This window comes from Notothenia rossii, assembly GCF_949606895.1.
Source record: "Notothenia rossii genome assembly, chromosome: 6".
In the NCBI taxonomy this organism is placed as follows: domain Eukaryota; kingdom Metazoa; phylum Chordata; class Actinopteri; order Perciformes; family Nototheniidae; genus Notothenia; species Notothenia rossii.
The window spans coordinates 31403256-31425873 of NC_136909.1; the positions used below are offsets into that span (position 1 = coordinate 31403256).

At 39.3% G+C, this 22618-nt stretch overlaps 1 protein-coding gene across 3 annotated transcripts in view; it reads right to left on the minus strand.

Annotated features, from left to right (window-relative positions):
* The window catches only part of LOC307044142 (metal transporter CNNM4-like), a 61237-nt gene that overhangs the window by 21826 nt on the left and 16793 nt on the right, over positions 1-22618 (minus strand). For all 3 annotated transcript variants that reach the window (XM_079689200.1, XM_079689201.1, XM_079689202.1), the window contains exons 2-4: positions 7829-7972; positions 6984-7118; positions 3527-3696 (exon numbers count right to left, since the gene is read on the minus strand). In XM_079689200.1, coding sequence (XP_079545326.1) covers positions 3527-3696; positions 6984-7118; positions 7829-7972 — 449 coding nt within the window. The remainder of the gene's footprint in view (positions 1-3526; positions 3697-6983; positions 7119-7828; positions 7973-22618) is intronic.

Consider the following 22618-nt stretch of genomic DNA (forward strand, 5'->3'; position numbering starts at 1 on the left):
GTCTTCAACTAAACCTTGTTTTGTGTAAACAATCTTAACATTTGACAGAAAGCAAAGCATCCTGAGTAAAAGCAGGGTATCAGTACATGTACTTCTCCTAAAATCCAACTTAAACCCAGAGGCTTTTCTGCACTCACCATCCAGAACATTTCACAATGACTGGCTCTGACAGTATCTTTCCCTCCGGTGGAACATTCCCTCCCTGGCATGCTGACACTAAATTCCTCCCTTTCCAAAAAGGTCTCAGCGGATTATTCCACATGTGGGGTCTCCACAACCTCCTCACAAATATCCGGCCCCCCACTGTGAAAATCTCACTGTGAGGAGAAAGTGGAAATGATCCCCCTGGATTACTGAACCTGGCTAATGACTGTTTGGTGACATTGACATAAAGGATGTGTGGGATATAAGTGTGTGTGAAAGAGCGGAGATTAAGACAATGAATCGTCATTTTCCCATCCTGTGGGATTTGAGCGCACGTGTACATGTACACAGAGAGGAGACAGGAGGCGTGCTCTGGGAGTTTGGTGTGTTTGGAGGGTGTGTAAGCATGCAGAAGGAGGTACAATGCTAAGTGTGTGAGTACGGTATCCTTCCTCCTCCACTACCATCTTATACTGTATAACAGGGATCATTTAGTGAAGAGCAAAAACCTTACAAAATTAATTGCTGGCTGCTTCTATCTGTTCAAATTATGACATTTATGTCTAAATGAAAGTGACATTTGAACGTTAAATGTTGCCGGCAGTTATAATCACACATGAAAGCCTTTTAACAGGCGGAGCTGTAGCGGCAGCATTGACTCGAAAATGTTGTAAAAGCGAGAAAGAAAAGTGTGTTGTGCCCTCATGCTGCATTGCTGACAGATTTGACAAGTGTTTAAATGGAAGGGTGTTTGCTCCTACCTAGGCCTGCAAACATTTGGGAATATTCAAGGTGGGAATTAAGAGAACATCTATAGGAATGTATGACAAAGGAATAACATGAAAATAGAGGAGTTATTAATATTCAGGACAGACATGCACTAAGGAGAGGTGGCAGAGCAAAGGGGCTGCCAGTGGTCAGGAAACAGTTGGGTGTTCGATGCCTTGCTCACAGACACCTCGGCAACTGGCATCTCTACAGCTACCAGTTCTCACCCCTTATTTTTGGTCCCCACGCTATTTCCTACAGACTGAGCTACTGCTAAGCATGTACACCTAGCAGAGGAGCATTCTGGTATCCACTCAGACTCTATTAACCACAATGTCATATGCAGATAGAAATATGCACATAACCATTAATGTGCCAAATAAATCCATTACTTTCAAAAACCTACAATGGGAAATGTGTTAAATTAGCTAGCTAAAAACTTAACTAATGGGCAAAGATCCTTAGAAAACATACTTGTTTATACAATAAGTGTTTTACAACAAAGAATGAATGGAAAAGGACGATTCAAACGGTACATGTAATGTAACAGTGTATTGCATGGTTACAATTCAAATAAACGAGCATACTTTTTATCAAATTTGTTTTCAAGTTTGGTATTATAATATCAAAAGCATAAACATTAACCTTAAGTTAGGAGTTTTATTCCTATATTTAATACACTTGTCGGTCAGTTTTTCTTAAATGATGGGGTGAGTGATTGGTAAAAGAGCACAAATAAACTCAAAACAACAGCAGCCATTTGGTTTTTTCAGGTGAGTACAAATTCTACAAACAGATTTTTCATTTTTTGGATGCCTTCATGGTTAATCACTCCAGCCTGGCACTCCACCAAACCTGGTTGCTAAAGCTCTTAAAGTAGCCGGCTAATCTCCTTCTGGAGTTGATGGACTTTGGATTAGTTGTGACTTCTAAACAGTTGTTTATATATCAACACACAGATGTATTTAAACATGCTGTAAACATAGGATGCAATGTATTCCTGCACTGTGCTTTCTTTTGCATAAATATAGAATACATCTGTTTCCAGACAGTCCAATCTTTTGTTCTCCATCCGATTGCTTTTGCCATACATGAAATATATTATTTTGTTTAACAGTGATTTCTGTAACAGCAGGCCTTTGTCTATCTTCTGAAAACATTTCAAGGAAGAATTTATTTGAGGGAGAAGAGGAGTGTCTGATGAGAGATTGGAAGGGAGTCTCTTCTTATCATTCTTTGTGGACCATGCAGCAAACCAAATTCATCATTTACACATAGAAAATACCACACCAAAGCAGCAAATCTAATTAAAAGACCAATCATGTTAATTGTTTTCTTTACTGACATATGTTCAAAGCCACAAAGGTGAATAGTTTTGATGATTATGTTTCCGGGTGTTTTTTAGGGAAACTCCCTTGCCTATTAGAGGAATTATATTATAGTGCCCAAACTTTGAACCTAGGCCTTTCTCAAAAAACATTTGTCAACCCAAACTTCCGTCAAAAATGAGGATAATTTAAAAAAACGAAGCATTGTGCCTGTGAATGGACACAGGCCTTCATCATATCCTATTGTAACACTACATCATATCCTATTGTAACACTACATTTAGAAGCGTAAGGTAGTAATCCTTGAGAGCTTCCCTCCAGTGAGCACAATCACCTTTGTGTCTTCATTCGGGAATCAAAAGTGACTTAACATATATTTCAAGAACAAACTTTAAGATAATTATTATCGCCTACTGCCATCTGTCACAAGCTGTAGCTCAGCGTTTAACTAGAAGGCAGGCCGATCAATACTGCTAAGCTCAATATGCACTTTGTGAGGGGATGGGCTGGCAGGTGAAGAAGGGAAGAGGTGGAGATAATTGTCAAAGAAAGAAAGAGGAAGAGTCAGTCCCATAGATTTAAGCTTCACAGCTTCGTTTCCAGGCTGAAGCAACGGGAATATGGCATTAATATGGCGCAATGTGTTCAGCACGGTGAGGGAAAAGAATATCAGTAGGCTTTACTCAAACTGCATTTTCTAGATTGAGTTCTGCCAGATTACATGACAGCACGACCACATCAAGTCCTGTTGGTTTTTCCTGTATGTTTTAAATGATGTGGCAGCCATTACTCTGTCCTCTTATCTACCCAAAACTATGTCAAGCACAACTGATGTTGCAACCAGCAACAAAAATGTAAGAGCTCCTGAAAAGTTACTAATGCACCATGTGTTAAGATTATTTTGCTGCTAATTCTTAAAGTGTAGTATGAACTTTGCTAAAACAGTGTAATTTAAAACATACAAGAAGGAGCCTATTTGCACACAGAAGACAAATCAACAAAACAAACAAGAATGCAAAAAAAAATTCTGTAGTTGACTCACTTTTGAGAACTTGAGAACAGTATATTGTCAGAGCTGAAACAAAACTAAATATTATCCTACTTTGTGTTGGAGTATACGTGAGTGTGTGGGAGGGAGTTATAATCTACCAGTGTTCCTGCTCTCCTTTCTGAGGGCTTTTGGAAGATCAGACAACAGTGTGCTGATATTTCACCCACACTGAAGCATCAAGCGGTCACAGAGCCAGCTCGTGCTTCACCCTCCTCTTCCCTCGGTCTTCACGTACCTGCAGGATGAGAACAAAGTAGTCGACGGGCTTGCTCCTCTGGTAGACGTAGTGATGGAGCGAGCGCTTGTCACTGTCACTGAACTTGATCTCCTGGATCACATCGGGGTGGCGCAGGATCCGCAGCAGCACCTTGTCTGAGATCTGAGATGGGCTGAACAAGCTCACCTCTGTAGGAAGACAAGAAGAAAATTTTCTTTGAGGTGAAAGGGGAATTAATGTACACTTATTTTACTGTCCTAAACAACCAAAAAGGATCATAAATACATTTTTGGGAGGTTTATATACTTCATTACACAAAAAAAAAATGTTTTTTTCCGAACTGACTTGAGATCCAATTACCTTCTTACTTCCAACAAACACATCATGGATCAATGTGCATATTAAATGATACGTTCAATGTTTTTGTGAAACATCTCCTTTGGCTGCCTTCGATCTCTGTGATTTACATAGTTTTCTGATATATATAAATACAAAAAAAACGTGTCGACAAAGTAGCGTAACGCCTACCCCTACTAAGATCTGCTGACATTAGCTGCTGTTCTCTAGTTAGCCGTTAGCTCAGTTAGCCTTGCTGTCGGGACAATATCTTATGTTCCTGCACTTGCTTATTCATTGGCAGTATCAGCCAAGTTCTCGTCTGGCTAGTTATTGATCATAAGTAATTCATTATAACAAATGCATGTCTGAGTTTATTGCCCTCTACAATGCTAAATAATAATACCAAAATGTACGTTATGTTGGTTCAACAGAAGAGGGTTACATATTTCAAGCTATACATTTAGCCTTGACAAACTGAATGAATTAAGTATTGCAAGGAATCTATTGTTGTGACATAAATGGACATTACATTACATAGAATAATATCAAATGTATTCAAATGAAAATCAGCTCAATGTTAGGCTTATAAAGAAATAACAAATAAGTACTGCAACATTGAATCCTAATATGGCTTGCTCAAGTGTGAGAGAAGAATTTTGAAATGCTTGACTTACGTTTTGTTTTACATTGTTAGACATAAATATATAATTAAAGATGACACACTGGCCTCTGAGAAATTGAAATGAGCAAAAAAGAGAAACTCCCTCTGGAGGGAACATGGGGATTTTAGCCTTTGCAAAAAATGTAAATGAACAAAAACCTATATAACACACTACAGAAGAGGGAAAACCAAATTAGCATAATAGGACCCTCTTGATTATTTGTTCAAAGATAGAAAAAAAGTTTTAAAAAGTGAAAATAATACAAATATATTTTATTCTCTAGATATATTGATCTGCGTGAATACCAATGGCAACCTGGTGATTATTAAACTTTTGGCTAACACTAAGACATTTACATAAATGTTAATGATGGTGCATAGTCTCAGGTTGTGAAATGTATTTGGTTTACATGCAATTCCAAACTGTCGCAGGCCAGGCTGTTGCAATCAGAGCTCAAACCTAAGTGCCCTCAACCCAACCCACACTGAGAACAATGAGGCAGTCCGCCATGCAAACAAAACCCCCTGCGACACACAGTGAGAGGTGAGGCATATACAACCCATGTGGTAATTCATCATCTAAAAACGCAAACAAACTCCTTCCACTATGATTTAAATATTAAGTCAACAAGTACATCTTCAAAAAATCAGCTCATAAAATGCAACACAGACTGAAGGAGGCTTGCTGTTATTGAAGCATAATGGTGGCATTATGCATATTAAATTCCCTGACTGGAATAAATCTCTTAAAGATTGGTGATAGTCTGAATATCCCGTATCAGGTATCAAAGGCAACTGAAATTTGACATGATGTGAAATAAGAGCTGGGTAATGATCACTGATGTGAACAAAAACAGGTAAAGAAACCGGTAAACAGTAATTTCGTGGACCAAAATAAAAAAGGGGGGAATCCCATTCCTGTGTATTGAATCAAGAAAGAAAACTGAAACCCATCCTCCTGACAAAGAAACAGCAACGTGTCAGCAGACAGCGGTGTTATCCCTGCAGAGGTAATAGACTTCCCCACCACAGTGTCTGTGAAACAAGGAAGTGCTACGTCATGCTAGCCGCAGAGCTAGTGCTAACTGCTCCTGGCACATCATGTCCGCAAACGCTTGCTAACCAGATGGATTGCAACACATTCTCAAATTATTTGAAGAAGTGGCGATGCACCACATCCAGCTGGCATTAGTCTTGAGTGTTCTTGTAGCGGTAAGCACAGACAGGGACACTGCAGGGATCTTAAAAATACTTTCAGAGTAGACAAACAAATGTCAAACTCCTCCCTGCATGTGAAGACCTCAGATGGCAGGAGGGCAGAATTCATCCTGACATCCTGAGGATATTTATACAATGGCTAAATATCCTTTCAATATTTTAAGTGTTGAAAGAAGTAATCTCATCTTTAACTGAAGTAAATGGTCCGATCAGTAGGTGAACGTATCAAAGGTAAAAGGAGTCATTGGGCAGTAAAGGTTTGGCTTGTAATATATGATGTTTTATGGATTAACATTACTGCTGCATTAATTTGTACTTATATATTATTGTTGTAGATGTTTAAAGGTGGGGTAGGTAAGTTTGAGAAACCGGCTCGAGATAAACTTTTTGTTATATTTCATGGAATTCTCTTAACATCCTGATAGCAATAAATATCTTAAGTGCTTTGACAACAAATCCATAAAAGAATGTCATCTGTGGAAGCCGTGGTACTGTAAAAAGCACGAACAATAATTTGAGCCGGCCCGGCTAAAATAACTGGATGGCCTACCTGCCTGTCAGCCTTCCATCTATGCACAAACTGGTCATGTGCGCGTTCTTGTGTGTTGGAGGAGGGGCTCTGTAAGGAATTGGCAGATTTTTTCCGGTTGTGTATTTTCAAATTATAGCGCACTCGAGCTGGTTTCTCCAAAATTACCAACCCCACCTTTAAATTGATGCTAATTTTAACAAATGTTTTACCTATTGTGGTGATGTAATCTACAGCAATGCATCATATTCTATAAATTCATCATTTGTTTGTAGATGTGTCCAATCCTGTGAGAACTACAGATCTCTAAAAAGCCAACTTTGATGAATTTCTCAGAGAAAAAGTCTTGTTTTCATCTTTGTGACGATGCACTTCAACTGAACCAAGAGGCTTCAAGAGGCTTAAAGAGGATTATTTGCTAGATAAGAATGATGTCGATGAAGAATTCCTGAGTTCATCATAAACATTAAAAATGAATACATTTTGATATACATGTTTATCACTAGAGGGGTGCGGGGGAAAACTTAATCTGAAAAGTAACTGAAGCTGTTAGACAAGAAGAATATGTGAAATAGAGTTATCAAGCTGAATAATAGGAAATCAATTCAATAAAAGTTACTATATGAAGTGCATATTTCAACTGTTAAATGTTATAAAAGATATTGTGGTTGTGTGTTTGTCACTGTGATGATTGTGTATGCTCATGCTTGTATAAGTCCGTTCCTCACCTGTAGCCAGGAAGCGATGTGCGGCCAGCAGCAGCTGAGGAGAGCACTTCACTTTTGATTCACTCTCGTTCTTGAAGGCGGAGAAGTCTATCTTGTTTTTATTGGGCGCCACTTTTTTCCTGTTGCGGTTATCAGCTGAGAAGTAACAGACAAACGCGTTCATTAAGTCAATGTTCAGTCGAAAGTTCAAAACTGTTTAGCAATCAGCAAAGCGAGGCCATGCTGTACAGATGTTTTACAGCAGCTAAACAGCATTGTAAAAATCATATCAGCTGTTCTGTGAAGCAACAACAGGAGCCGCTTATTGCTTGATCCTGTGATAGAAAATAATCTGTTCAATTCCCAAGATATCAAAACAAAGTAATTTAAATAATTAAATTCACTGATAAAAAGCGGTGAAAACTTACAATTGGAATCTCTGCAACAAAAGCATATTATATAGTAATATATTCATACATTTTTTAGTATTATTTAGTACTTATTAGTTTGTATGAAGTATTTGTACATGGAAACAAGATAAAATGCTGAACAATGGTTCCAAGAGATCGACGAAAGTGCAAAACAATCAGCATTGACTGGGGGTCTCTTACTCTTTTCTGGACTGGAAAACTAATTTCCACAGTATGTTCATCTGTAGCAACACTGGGGGGAATGGACTAAACAGAGACTTTAAATCTTATTATAATGACATTCAGCATCTGAATTTAACTGTTTGTACGTATGAACAAAACCTCTCAAGATAACAGCAGAAACTAAACTTTTGAACCCAAGTATAATAAAGATGTTGATGAAAATGATCTGTAAAGACATTAAAGACACCATTTAGAAAAAAATACCAAACTCACTGTAAAGATCCGATTCATCCAGAATCTCTGATTTGATAATCTCTTCGATGACGTCTTCGAGGGTGACCAGCCCCAACACCTCGTAGAAAGGATCTCCCTCCCCCTCGTTGTTCACCTTCTGGACGATGGCCAGGTGGGATTTTCCTAAAGTGGAAGAAAAATGATCATTAGTGTTATTTTCTTTTCATTAATACATCCAAGCAATCAAGTGAAAAAAAATCGTCGTCACATAACAGCCTGCCAGACAAAGCGCAGGTCTTTAAATTAACTGTGTGTGTGTGTGTGTGTGTGTGTGTGTGTGTGTGTGTGTGTGTGTGTGTGCGCGCGCGCATATGTGTGTGTGTGTGTGTGTGTGTGTGTGTGTGTGTGTGTGTGTGTGTGTGTGTGTGTGTGTGTGTGTGTGTGTGTGTGTGTGTGTGTGTGTGTGTGTGTGTGTGTGTGTGTGTGTGTGTGTGCGTGTGTGTGTGTGTGTGTGTGTGTGTGTGTGTGTGTGTGTGTGTGTGTGTGTGGTGGTCAGACCTGAGTGACACACAGGCAGAAGAGAAGATTTGGCAGAGATTTAATATTTTTAAATCACAACTCATATTTCACCTTTAAAATAAACATGCATGTTTGCGGTAATGTTACACATTTACATTTTTAATGCTTGAGACAAGTTCTATGCATGAAAATGAGTAGCCAGAACTCATCAAAATTGAGCTTGTTTGCAAAGAAATGTATCCAGAATGTTGAGTTGTTGCTTCTATATTGCTCTGCTGGGCCGAAACCAAGTCCACATATCAGTAATGTCCCGGAAAAGTGCGTCGTTGGTTTCAGGTAAGTGAGATTCTAGATGCTACATAAAGATAGGAGATTGATTCTAATTAATCAGCAAGAGCAATTCAGTGATGGGCCAGCGCAACCTATTATTTGGACCTTGGGCACGCCCTAACAAATCAAATGCCTCCACATGGATTAAGTCCTGCTGCCGGGTCTGATCAGGACTTTTTAAATCCTCTGTATACACATACAAACGCCACAAGCATGAGGGCAATGTGATGTGCAGCTGCAACAGTTGGTGGAAGAAATGCACCATACATATAAAGAGATGTCCTGTTAACACTGTGGTAGCTGTCACTTCCTTCGAATGGGTCCTCAGGGCAACGCTGCAAAGAGATGAGCAGGACTGAATATATTGGAGCGTTTTGAATAAAAATGTGATCTGTAAAGAGTCTTAGTAGCTAAATATAGACATTATTTCTGTCTGCTTCTTTTCTTAAGAAAAACAAACTGTTAAAGTCCATGTAATGTCCAAAATAAATGTTATTCTGTGTTAATAAATCGCTTCATCACTTTCCACTGTTTCATTTGACATATCAACATCAATGATTCTTTCCATAAATACCCCCCAAATAACATGAAATGTGTGCCACTTTCCCGTGTTATTCCGCTCCGGTAGCGAAAAGCTTGCCAGCCATTAACCCAGCTGTGTGACGTCACACGTGGCAAACACCAGCCTCGTCTGGATTGTTTGTTTTGTATCCTTCCGCTATTTTCGCTCAACATATGTGTAACCGGACCTCGCTAAACTTTTTTTATCTAACAATTCATGATGGGGAAGCGATGTGTAGTTGTGAGCTGTGAATGTTTCCTGATTGCTATAAACATTGATCATGGGTGCTGGAAGATTGTGCACAAAACTCGGGTCAGAATTAAGTTACTACAGGTGTTATGCCAGCTTGAGCTAAATGTCACCAGAGTACAGTGAACTTGCCTAGTGACTGAAATATATAAAAGTTGAAGTGAAATAAGTAAGGCCAAAAATGAATTACGTCTGAATATCTTTATTATTTTTACCACTTTTAATTATTTGTGGGCTCGCACATATACCAAAATAGACTAATGTACACTGCAATAAAGATAAAATGTTACAAGTGAAAAATTAACAAAAGAACCCTTTTTTATTTATCAAACAGTAAATTAATACAATCTTACAAATTTGCGATTTGGAAAATGTTGTTATATTTACATGTTTCTTTGGAAAAATAATATTGTAAATGATGTACTTTGTAAATTATTTACATCATGCGAAACCATTTTAACCAGTTCAGCTGCATGACTTATGTCAAATTACAGATTTGGCCATTGAAATCCCTGATAGCGGCCTCCCGGTTCAGGGAAAGTCTTCCGTATCTCGGTTACAGCACATGCAGGCAGCGGGACTCTGATTTTTGGGCCGAGTACACCCCAGCACCAACGTACAAACTGTCGATAAGCTGTATATCGATACTTCCTAATGAAAAAAAAGTATACAGATTATAAATATATTTGGAGAAAAATAAAATGTTATGTAGTACTATTATGTAGCAATGGTTACAAATTGGCTTATAACATGATATTTGTATTTTACTTGTACAAAATAAATATGAGGTTATACATGACTAATTGACAGAATCATAGACCTCTTATATATTTCCTCACATGTGTAGTTGTTTCTTTTCCCAAGCATACATTGAACTTGCATACACAGAAAAAATAAAAGCCAAGCTGTTTTTGACTGCTTGAAAGAGTTTAATGGTATCTTTAAAAGTGTACCATATCTGTAGCGACTAAAAGTATTATATGAAAGCAAAGCTGCAATAGGCAGTTGGGTCAATCAATATTTACTTACTGGTGTAGTGGGCCATCAACTGCTCTGTGTTGTTGTTTGTATTGAAGATACGCTATTTTCAGTGTCCAAACACTGAGACAGCCTTCTCTAAAGCCTGGGTGGCTAATAATGCACCTTGGGTTCTCGTCGGTGTCTTCTATCTGGCAGAGTCCTGCACGGGTCTGATTTTCAAGACCCGCTCCCACCCCGCACCCGTGACGTGCAGTACCGAACCCGCCCCGCTACCCGCACATATTGCCAATTAGTTCCGCAACCCGACCCGACCCGCCGGCACATGATCCGCAACCCGACCCGAACCCGCATATATATAAGCAGTGACAACGTGCAATTATTAACACACGCAGTTGCATATTTGGCTCAAAAAGCCTGGGATGTTGGTTATTTTCTCCATCTAGGATGACACCAAAAGCCTCCCAGACGTTGGATTTCGCTCTTGAGGAAGAGTTATTGAAAATGCTGTATTCTCCGCTATAGAGAGCTTCACCTCAGCCATTCAGAATGTGGTGCTCTCAGCAGCAGATAGATGCACTGCAGAGGTTATGATTATGCTCGGTACCGCGGAGGAGAGGTCTGAGGATTTAAACATTAAACTAAATTATTATTGTTTAAATATATTTATTATGCAACACCCGCAACCGGACCCGCATCATCTTTGTTTTACCCAGAAGCGTACCCGGAAAAAAGCGTTTGAAAAAATACCACCCGCAAATCACCTTTTTTGCGGGTCACCCGTCGGGTACCCGCGGATACCCGACCCGATGCAGGACTCTGCTATCTGGTCAGTAGGTTGCAAACTGTCTATTTGTTCCATCACCTGCCAGATCTCTCTGCAGCATACACATTCATCTGCAGTGGGCATGCTTTCACAGCATTGACATGTACACCTGAATATTGTACATAACATTAAAAAACAAAACAATATCTGCCGGACGTGTGAGGAACAGATGACAAATTAAGATCGACATTTAGTGCAGGTCAAATTAAATAAAACAGAATTTACCATTCAGTATTGCCGACTCGAGTCTCGCCGGCTGCGGAATCCGCTTCTCTTTCAAAAGTTTCTGCCTCGTTGTTCGATTGCTGGGCAGGAGGCTCGTACTTATAAGGCAAGATGCCTTGAAGTGAAAGGCTAGCTGGTTCACTCTCTACTTCTGTAACTGAATCCAGATAACCCACCGAATCTGAGCTTGAATGATCGCTGTCGCTGTCGCTGTCTGAAGTTATCGCGTTGCTTGCCATTTGGACTGATTTGATCAAATGGCAATGTTTGCCACGTGTGACGTCACCGCTCGTTCGGGAGTGATCGGGGGCGTACTCGGCAAACTTCGGAACCAACATCGGTTTTTAACGTATATGTCATTTAATTATGACGAAACTTTAAACATTTTTATTTATTTTTATTTTGGTGATATCTAAACTACATGTTAAAAAACACCTGTGTTAGATGCATTACATGGCCTTTAAGGCTTTGTCTTTTTTGTGCAGCACTTGAATTCAAGCACTCAGACTGTTAAATGCTACAGTAAAGCATAATGATAAAATAGTAGGGCTGTCAAACGATTAACAATTTTAATCAGATTAATCACAGCTTAAAAATTAATTAATCATGATTAATCACCATTCGAACTATGTCCAAAATATGCCATTTCTTTATGTACAGTGGGGCAAAAAAGTATTTAGTCAGCCACCAATTGTGCAAGTTCTCCCACTTAAAAAGATGAGAGAGGCCTGTAATTTTCATCCTATGTATATCTCAACTATGATAGACAAAATGGGGGGAGATAATCCAGGAAATCACATTGTAGGATTTTTAATGAATTAATTGGTAAATTCCTCTGAGTCTCCCTCAGCAGCGGGTTGGCGTAGTTTTGGCACAATTCCGTTGTACAGACCGACGTTAACAGCAGCCCTGTCTGTGCACACGGAGACCGACTCTGTCCTCCGGTGATCTAACCGCCTTCTGGAAAAGCTTCACAAGTACGTCGGTACGCAAATGCGCTTTGTGACACAAGTGACGGTACGCATTTCAGATTACGCACATAACCTGCGTACCAGTTATGTGCACCCCTGTACTACAGCACAAGTATTCTCCGTCGGGACTTCTTGCAACAACACCAAGCCGTTATCTTGATTCTGATTGGCCAGAAGACATTATCAAAGATGTTCTATTGAGAAGACGATCACTACGTGACAAAAGTTTTCAAAACCGTTTCTGGTCTTCGGTATTTCCAGACAAGCGGCTACTGAAATCAATCTTACTAACTGCTGTCCGAGCAATTCTCGGCGCGAGTTGGCGGACTTTATTTTGCTTACTTTAAACCCTTTCATGCATGAATTATGAAAGCCTCAGTCAGGATTTTTTTACCAAGTGTTATTATTGCTCTTGGGGCAGGAAAAACAAGATTTGAACTTATTATTTTTTTAATCTAGTTTTTTCAAAGATATTTGTATATGTCCACTCAGGTGGACAGTATGCGTTCAGGGTTTGAACTGAAGCGATGTACATTTTGAAAAAATTATAAATAAAGATGTGCAGACTTAAAATTACATTATAATAACATAAGTATATTGATTTACGGCCCAAAAAGATATTGCAGATGAAGTATTTTCAAGAATAACCAGGGCCAGGGGCCAATTTGAGGCCCCACGCACAGTTATTTGATGAGTGCTAGTGGAGCCTCGCAGCTGCGAAACCGTGCCGCGCCACCCTAATTGCGCCACATAAGGGCATAGGTGCGCCTCAGATGAGGCCCCACTCCGCAAGGTGTAGTCCCCTCCACAAGGTGAGGCCCCACACAGTCTGCATGATCTGTCCGTAGGGTTGCGAACAAATCATTTGTGTAATCATGTAAACTATAAGTATTTTTTCTTTGTTTTAACATAGGTTTTTGTTTGCAGTTCTTGTTTCTTCTTTCTCAATGATCAGACTTTTGCTCTCGCTTCAGCTTTCTCTTTTGCGTTCCCTCATTTTTTGTTTGAGATTCTGAAGCAAACCTCCCAGGTGGGCGGGACTTTCAGGGGTGTGTCCCCATTGGCTACTCAGTTTTTGAGTGACAGCACAGTCCTCCAGCGATTGTGCAGGCAGCTGCCGTGCGGTGGCTGCCTGAGCGTGGATAGAACACCCCCAGAAGAACCAGTATTTCAATTATTATAATACTACAAGTGAAAATATATGTAAGTATTGATCATTTGTGTTGTTTGTGCTGTACTATACGGTCTGTTTCTTTATTGTGGTAAGTGAGAAGTAAAGCTGTGCTATGAAAGTTAGCTTTTACTACCTTTAGATCCATAACAATGCAAGCTAAGTAGCCTAACAGTTAGCTACAAAGCTAGTAGTGAGTGAGCGTTCAGACACCGGCGCACACACTCAAACTGACTCGTGTGCCTGACTCTACCGACAGGCTTTCATGATTCTGTTTAAATATGCAAGTATAAGCCATGATAGCTTATTTTATTAACACGCTAATTTGATATGCAAATCAATGGAGGCTGAGTTAACTTTGTAGGAAAACCTACCGTCCATGACTGTCCCTGAGCTTTGTTTTATTTTTTAACTTCATATTTTTAATTTCCTAAAACATTTATTTTCCTCTAATATTAACAGTGGATCATTGAGACAGCGTGGTGTCCAGAGTCTTATCCCGTTTTCCCACTTCCTCTGAGGGGACAGCACGGAAGGGGGGGCATGAAGAAAGACCAGCACCAGCTTCATCCACGCTGGGCGTTACTGTTATCACTTGCTCAGTGTCATTTCATTTGACCAAATGTCTTTACATATACATTTAATATATTTTATTATTATCCACCTTTTAGTTTTATGTCCTTTTATTTAAAACATTCTTTGAGACTTCATCTTCGGTTCAAATTTCAATAAATATAATTTGTATAATCACTCTTTTGTCTTTATTCTATATGAAAATGTTAGAGATTCCATTCAAATCTGTTGATTATTCATATCTTCCTCAGGCTAGGAATAGTATGTCGAATTTTTAATGCTAAATGTATATCATTTTCTCACAGGATATAGAATGAAACAACACCGGTTTTATCCATTGTGTATGAATGCTTCAGTTCTTAAGATCAACATAGTAAAATGTGAGCATGTTCCTAATTGTGTTGGTATGCAGCCTTATATTGTAGAATTTGTTAAATTAAAGCAGCCTTTAATTGTTTGTCCTAAACATAGGAATATATGCTTTTGAAATGTAACATGTCTTTGAAAAATAATAGTATACAGTTTATATTGTGTATCACCTTTAGCTTGAAAATACATAGATGTGTTTTTTTAATCTAATAAATAGACAGACAGACACTTTATCAATCCCAAATTGGGAAATTATTTAACAGCAGCAGTGTGTTCAGGTATTAAAATATTTAAAGTTGGAATAAAGTATGAACCACACATCACAAGTATAATGCACAGCAATCCATAAGAGAAGTCCGATATGTTCATGAAAACTCCCCAGGAGACACCAACACTAACGTGGCCGAGTGGACTCCGGAGTTTGCTGCATGAGTTGTACTGTATGATCTGCGGTGTAGTGGGATGTCACTCAAAAACTGAGTAGCCAATGGGGACACACCCCTGAAAGTCCCACCCACCTGGGATGTTTGTGTCAAATTCTCAAACAAAAAATGAGGGAGCGCAAACGAGAAAGCTGCAGCGAGAGCAAAAGTCTGATCATTGAGAAAGAAGAAACAAGAACTGCAAACAAAAACCTATGTTAAAACAAAGAAAAAATACTTATAGTTTACATGATTACACAAATGATTTGTTTGCAACTTATAGTTTTATTTTTGAAATGTATTTTATTTTGCTTGACTTAGTTTTTTTTTCTTTTAAACTCATAGTTTTGCTTTATTCTGAGAAAGTGTTGCTTTATCTTTATGATACAAAACTAATCCCATATAGCCTACCCCAGCCATACCCTGGCGTTGCCACTGGTGGGATGTATGGGGCGGGCCATTCTGCACATGCGTTAAATGCGTTAAATATTTTAATGCAATTAATTCAAAAAATGAATTACCGCCGTTAACGCGTTCATTTTGACAGCATTATAAAATAGACAACAAATAAACTCTCTGTTTTAGATACACATATTAATATGCAGAATAGAGTGTTTTTTAATGGTGTTGCTTTCTTGTACAATGCATTTTGTCTGCCAAAACGCAGATATGTGGGTATGGATCTCTGTCTTGTGAAACAGGTGAAGCAGATTAAGCATATATGAATAAATAATGGAATCTAATGCACAAATCACCGCATTGATTGGGATATCAATTCCTGCTTATGTTTTATGTGATCCTCCATTGTTTCCTTCATTGAACCGATAAAGACCCGGGTTGCGTTCCAATAGTCCATTTAGCTTTGGAACCTTCCTAACCAAGTGAAATGACCCGGAAGTACGTCAGTGGCAGCCATGTTAAGTGCCGTTCCAATTCTCCAAATGAAAGGAAAGGAGGTTTCAAACTTCCTTTGTAACCTCCTTTAGCTTAGGAACCACTGGACCTCCCTTGACGAAAGGAGAGGAGAAAATGCTGCCCCACAATGCATTGCAGCCGCAGCGTCACACAACAGTCGGCCGTTCACGGAAACAAACGATTATGACGGAGAAATTATATCATGAAAGTTACGGTGCTTATTAAGCATTTTAAAACGTATGTGGTAAGTTGCCAAAGTGCTTTGTTTTGAACGTTCATCAGTATTATGATCAAAAAGCGAAATATGAGGGTTAGTTTTTACTGAAATGATCAAATAAAGTCAACATTTCACTGAGCTGTGTGGGGTTTGTTCAACTTTTAAAAGATATTTGAATGGTGATATACACAGTGATAGGTGTTAAGGACTAACGTTTATAATAAATACATTTGTATTGATTTTAAGATATTTTCATACAATCATACGTATTGGGATCATTTGTATTAATGTGGACCGGAGGGGTGACGAGCATAAATTTCACTTTCCTTTTTTATTTCAATTACAACTTTGGTGATGAAGAATATGTTTCTCTGTTGTCCACGTTCATAAAGCATAAAACAACAGCATCAGAGCACGGTGCAGAGTCTCTAGATGAGTCCCTCGTTCTTATTAAACATCCATGTAGTCCGTTGTATAGAACACTGTAGTTTCCATAGTTTCACCACAGCAGCAGACACACACAATGACGTCCGCTGGCGCATCATAAACACGTCAGATAGTGAAAGTGCATTCGGATTCTCTAAAGTACCGCAGTCTCTTCTCCTAAGTCCTTTTGAATTCTCCTATCCACTATCCCTTAACCCCGTGACGTTTCACTCAGAGGTCAAGGGATAGGAGATAGGGTTAGAATTTAGGAGCTGATTTTTGGATTATCGGAACGAAACCCCAGGTTGAGGTGGCTGGTTTTATTTAGCTGCTGCAACACATACAGCACCGATATTGAGCCACCAATCCTATAAACAGCAGCCAATGGGATCAAAGCAGAGCTAGGTAACAAAGGCAGATTTAAACAGTACCAAACGCTACAACATAGTGTTGGCCGATCATTTGATATGATAAATTGTTGTCTTTCAGTCAAATAAGCCTATATCAAAATAAAATCATATACAGTATGTAGATACTACGGTACACTGTGACATCTTCCAAGTGGAAAATAAGCAGCGATAACTTACTTAGTTTCCCAGAAGGACCGATGGGATTTAGGGAATCTTATTTGAAGTTTTATTTTTACATCACACTTTACATTACCACTCAGTTCATTGCTATTAACAAATTGGACTCCAACACTTGTCCAAACGTTAAGCTCCTTTACTCCAGAATGCAATAGTGCTCCAGATATCATAATGATGAAAATTATAAGTGAAGGTCCCCTCGAAACCCAAATGTTGGTTCAAATCAATTGTGAGTAGTGGTTCCTGCTTTCTTTCACAAACATATTTCATTCATAGGAAGGAACCCTAGTGTAGGGAACATCTAACTATTGTCTTCATTTGTCTCATCCCTTTCTTTGTGTGCTTGCATGTAGTATTTATTTTTCTTTATGATTTTTCTTCAAACTATTATGTTCATGTTATACTTAAGTTTTTGATTAAATTAGAAAATACAAATTATTTGTCAAGAAGACTATTTTTGGATCACCAAACAACATGCTACATCATGATATGTATTGTAACTGAAATATCAAAAGATCTATATTGGGATAGAAGATTGTGGCTATAACGCCCAGCTTCAATATTGTCTTAATGCAATACAAATAAATGCTTGTGCCTAAAGGTTGTGATCTTCCAGCAAATCATGTCAGAGCCCTTGCTGTTGTTCTATTGTCAACTGTGTCTTTGCGATCTATTCGTTGTTATTTTAGTTTATGTAAGACTGACGTTGAATTGATCACATCACAGCTCTTGGCCTTATCCACATGTCAGAGGACTCATGGAGCTGATTGAGACACAAAGCTGGCCGAGCCCCTCCGTCATTACAAACAATCATATCATGTTGGATTAGCTTGCTCTAACATTAACCCCCCCCTCCTCTGCTCCACCACAAATAGCCTGTTAATGTGTACAGGTCGTTTCAGTTGGGGTGGGGTCTGGACTTTGGCCTTGAGCGGTACTGTACAACTTAAAGAACACACACACCAATGTACACCAAGAACACACACCTTTCTGAAGTGTTCTAAGTGAGAGAGAGTCCCGGCAAGGCTCTAAATGAATAATGACACCACCGGGGCACGATACCCCTAGTGGATTATTTCCTCTCTTCCACCCAGACAAACATATGGGTGGAGCAACTGCTTTAACGTACAAATATTTTCAGGCTCGCACGTCATTAAGATTTGAAAAAAAGGAAATGTAAGACCCTCTGATTCCTAGATATAGCATACAGTGATATAGACACTATAAATGATCATTGTTTCCAATCCACATGCTGTCAAGTTCTGATAAAGAATAAAGGGGAAAATGTATGGGGGAGTGAGAAATCATAAAAGGGTCCTTTGATTGCCTTTGATGTCAAAAGGAGAGCAGCGGATCAATGAGCTTTCCAAAGAGCAATTAAAAGAAGACCAAAGGCTAGAAGTGTTTCGTCTTTGTGGCTTGTGTGTGTGTCCTTGATGTCTGCCTGCTGGCACAGGGACAACAACACACTCCTCACACATTCTCAGCTTTGAATCCATTTCCCACAAGGTCGGCTTCTCTGATAGAGTCTGTGATATCACGACATGAGGTGTCGGGTCGGGCGGATGATGAACGTGTATTTATGTTTAGTCTAGACGCCTGAGAGGAAGCAGCTAAACCGGATATTCATCGTTGTAAAATGGTCCCAATTTTTTGTTATCACGGAATGATGGCTAATTATTAAGTTCCTTTATCCTTCATGATTTAGTCTATACAATCTGACAAAGTGAAAAGTGCTTTTCACAAGTTCCCACCATAGACTGGCGTTTTGTAAGCAGCTTATTGTGTCTGACAAAGAGTTGTTTACAAGAAAAAGAACCAAGGACATCCTACCTTTACGTTTAAAAAGTTGTGAACAACAGCAACATGTTGGTATTTTATACTCAGTGAATGGCTTGTACCATTTGTTTAATCAACTCACTGTTAAAGCTTAACATAGGGATCCATTTCTTAGTCATGAACACGTCAACGTGGAGAGAGGACTCAGGGATAGAACCGCCAACCCGAGGATTAATGGACGGTTTATTTTGAATGCGACAATCACTTCCCCATGTTATAAACGTACCATCAAGCATCCCAGGGACATCATGAAGATTCAGTCAACCCCTCATATATTTACAACTGTCCGCCCTGATGCTGTTTTCATATAAAATATCCGGTGTAGAGCTTTGTTTCTGCAAATGAAATTACATCTGAAACAGCATAGATTCCGTTCTGAGCCCCACAAAAGCCACTGCAATTTTGGTGAATTTTAACAAAAAGAAAACTGAATTTTAAAATGTATTACAAAGTCCACAAAAGTCTTAGTTTCACGCGAATCACCTCTTCGTTTAAAAGTGTTATCCATTAAAAGCTCTAATCCTGCGACAACCTGCCGCACATGTAGCTGATGTCTCCAGAAGTATCGAGACAGGACCAGGTGGAAATTGAGTTTCTCTTGGACGCTTTTGCTCACATATTGACACCATGTAGTCATACAGAATCATTAGGATCAGTCAGTTTGGTTATACCCAATTTATAGGAAAAGTTTGACTGTTGGAACGCCATATTTGGGAACAGTGCACACCAACCAGAGGAGCAAAATACACGAATTCACTTAACTACTCAAATGGCCAACAAATCAGTTGTATCCTCTTTGTCAGGAAGATGAACATTAGGTTTCTTTCAAAAATACTCAAAAGGCATGGGACAGGTAACAGCAAATAACTTTTATCAATGGGCCTAAAAGACTCTGAAATAATTTCTTAAACATCTTGAAAAAGAGTAACCTAAGACACCTGTAGCACATAACAGATCTCCATCAGTAATAGCCCATTGACTTATCCCTTCATCTCCGAGTCCCAACAACGTGTTTCATTATAAGAGAAGAGTGATATTATGTTGGCATGTGACCTTTAATGTTATTTTTCCAGGATGGAGAACATTAGTCAACAATGTCCCGCAGTAATAAAGCCTCTTGAGTACGTTCATTAACTGATCAGTGTTCATTCCATGCGAGATCACTGTAGCAACCAAAATAGACATTGTGTAATGGAAAAGGCTCTGTGTGTGTGAGTAAGCCCTCTCCCTATGGTGCTGAGTCAATATTTCAGAGGAAGTAGGACCCCCGGGGGACATACTTATCTATTGACTCCTTCAGACCGCACACACACACACACACACACACACACACACACACACACACACACACACACACACACACACACACACACACACACACACACACACACACACACACACACACACACACACACACACACACACACACACACACACACACACACACACACACACACACACACACACACACACACACACACACACACACACACACACACACACACACACACACACACACACACACACACACACACACACACACACACACACACACACGAAGTTCAGCCAAGTACAGGTTGCTTCATCATTTGGTGTCTGACCTGTGAGCTGAGTCTACAATAAAACAACACAAAGTCCTCCAGCTCCTGTGAGTGTAGCAGGCTGAGAATCTGACGTGACATGAGATTAAACATTTCTCCATCATTCTGAGCAATGGATTTCTACAGACTGAGGTTACAGTGATGGCCGTCGGTTCTCCTTGACTCATTCTATATAAACCCGCTTTATTAAACTCATGTTTGTATTAACTGCTCTCAGCTTAGCGTTGTTTTTGGATATGTGTATGTTGTCAGGCTTGAACTTTACTCTTAGTGATGAAATTGAAAACTAAAATGAAGTCAACATGTTACAATGAACTGAATTTGTGTTGCTGTATCAGAATGTGCATTCACAAGTACATTTTAGCAAGCTAGAAAGTGCAAAATTCTGGCTGAACCATCAGAAGCATCTGGGGCTTTAGATCGTTGCCCAGGAACCGGGGATTGTACCACCATCAATTTTTCTACAGTATGAATGGACGACGCACTACTACTACAAATTAAGGCAATGTCAGATGGAATACTGGTACTCAAACTACAAATGAGAAACATACTGTATATGATTTTAGTGGACAGTCATTTGTGTTCTTAACAATGCCAATGCAGCATGTTACCATGCCAGCAGCAGACAATATCTTTATGACTGTAATACTTGAAGTGGTCACTAGTGTTACATTTCAGTTTATAAAGTATTGAGTTTTATGGTTTTGTTTTCTTCTTGCCTATCTCATTGAGTGCCTTTATCTTAAGTGTTTAATTATGTAATTTATGTTTCTGGGCATCTACATGTATAACAACCTGTTTTACCCACAAGTAATACAATCTCAGGATTCTTTTTATTATAAGTAAATCTGATTGACAATTGATTGATCATTTTGTTCAATAAAATGTCAGATAACAGTGAAGAAATACTATAAATCATCCTTTAGCAACGAGTAAAGTCATAACACTGCTTTTTATCATCCGCCCAATAGTCCAAAAAAACATTTAAATGAATGAAAGTTGTTGCTAAATTCAACTCCAAATCTATCAATCTGTTAACCGTGTACTGTAGATAGCTTTGTCATTTATGTGTTGTAAGGTTTGTTTATCATATGACCACACAGGTTTTCTCTAAAACTAGGACACAGCAAACTACGTGAGAAGCACAAAAGAACAATAAGCAGAAAAAGGAACCTAGAAACCGTTAACCTTTGTCACTAAACACTGCTGGATTTCAGGAGCAACATTTACAAGGAAATAAACCCTCAACAGTTCAGATTTTGGTTTCCTGGTTGATGTTATTGTTTTTGTTCAGGTAGAGTTTCGCGTGGAGTCTGTTCTGGCGGTAGATTACCCGTTCGCAGCTTTTAATATGTCAAGAATAATTTCCTTTCCTCTGTTTCGTTTAATCATTTATTAAACAACACGCAGATATTCAGGTGACCTTCCAGTGTGTTTCTCTGCCCTCCTGCTCTTCCTCACCAGCCTGCGAGCCAGCTTGTTTGTTGACATGAAACATCGGCGACAAAAGGCCGAGGGGGGAGAGCGATGAGTCTGTATGGGAAAGGAATGCCACACGCATACCGCCCACTCACTAAACACAACCGGGCAGCCACATGTCAGCAGCACTGACCAGCCACCGACTGCAAAACGTACACGCTGTGCGGGGATGAAACAAAACCGCATGGCTGCAAATATTTATATATATATACACACACACACACACACACACACACACACACACACACACACACACACACACACACACACACACACACACACACACACACACACACACACACACACACACACACACACACACACACACACACACACACACACACACACACACACACACACACACACACACACACACACACACACACACACACACACACACACACACACACACACACACACACACACACACACACAGCTCTTCCAACCTGTTTTTCCAGCTCAAACCAAGACCAGTACAGAAAGACCTACACTGGTCTTAGGGCCAACTGAATACAAACGGATATATTTTGCTTGTCAGGACCATTTCTGATTGAGTTATGAACAAAACTT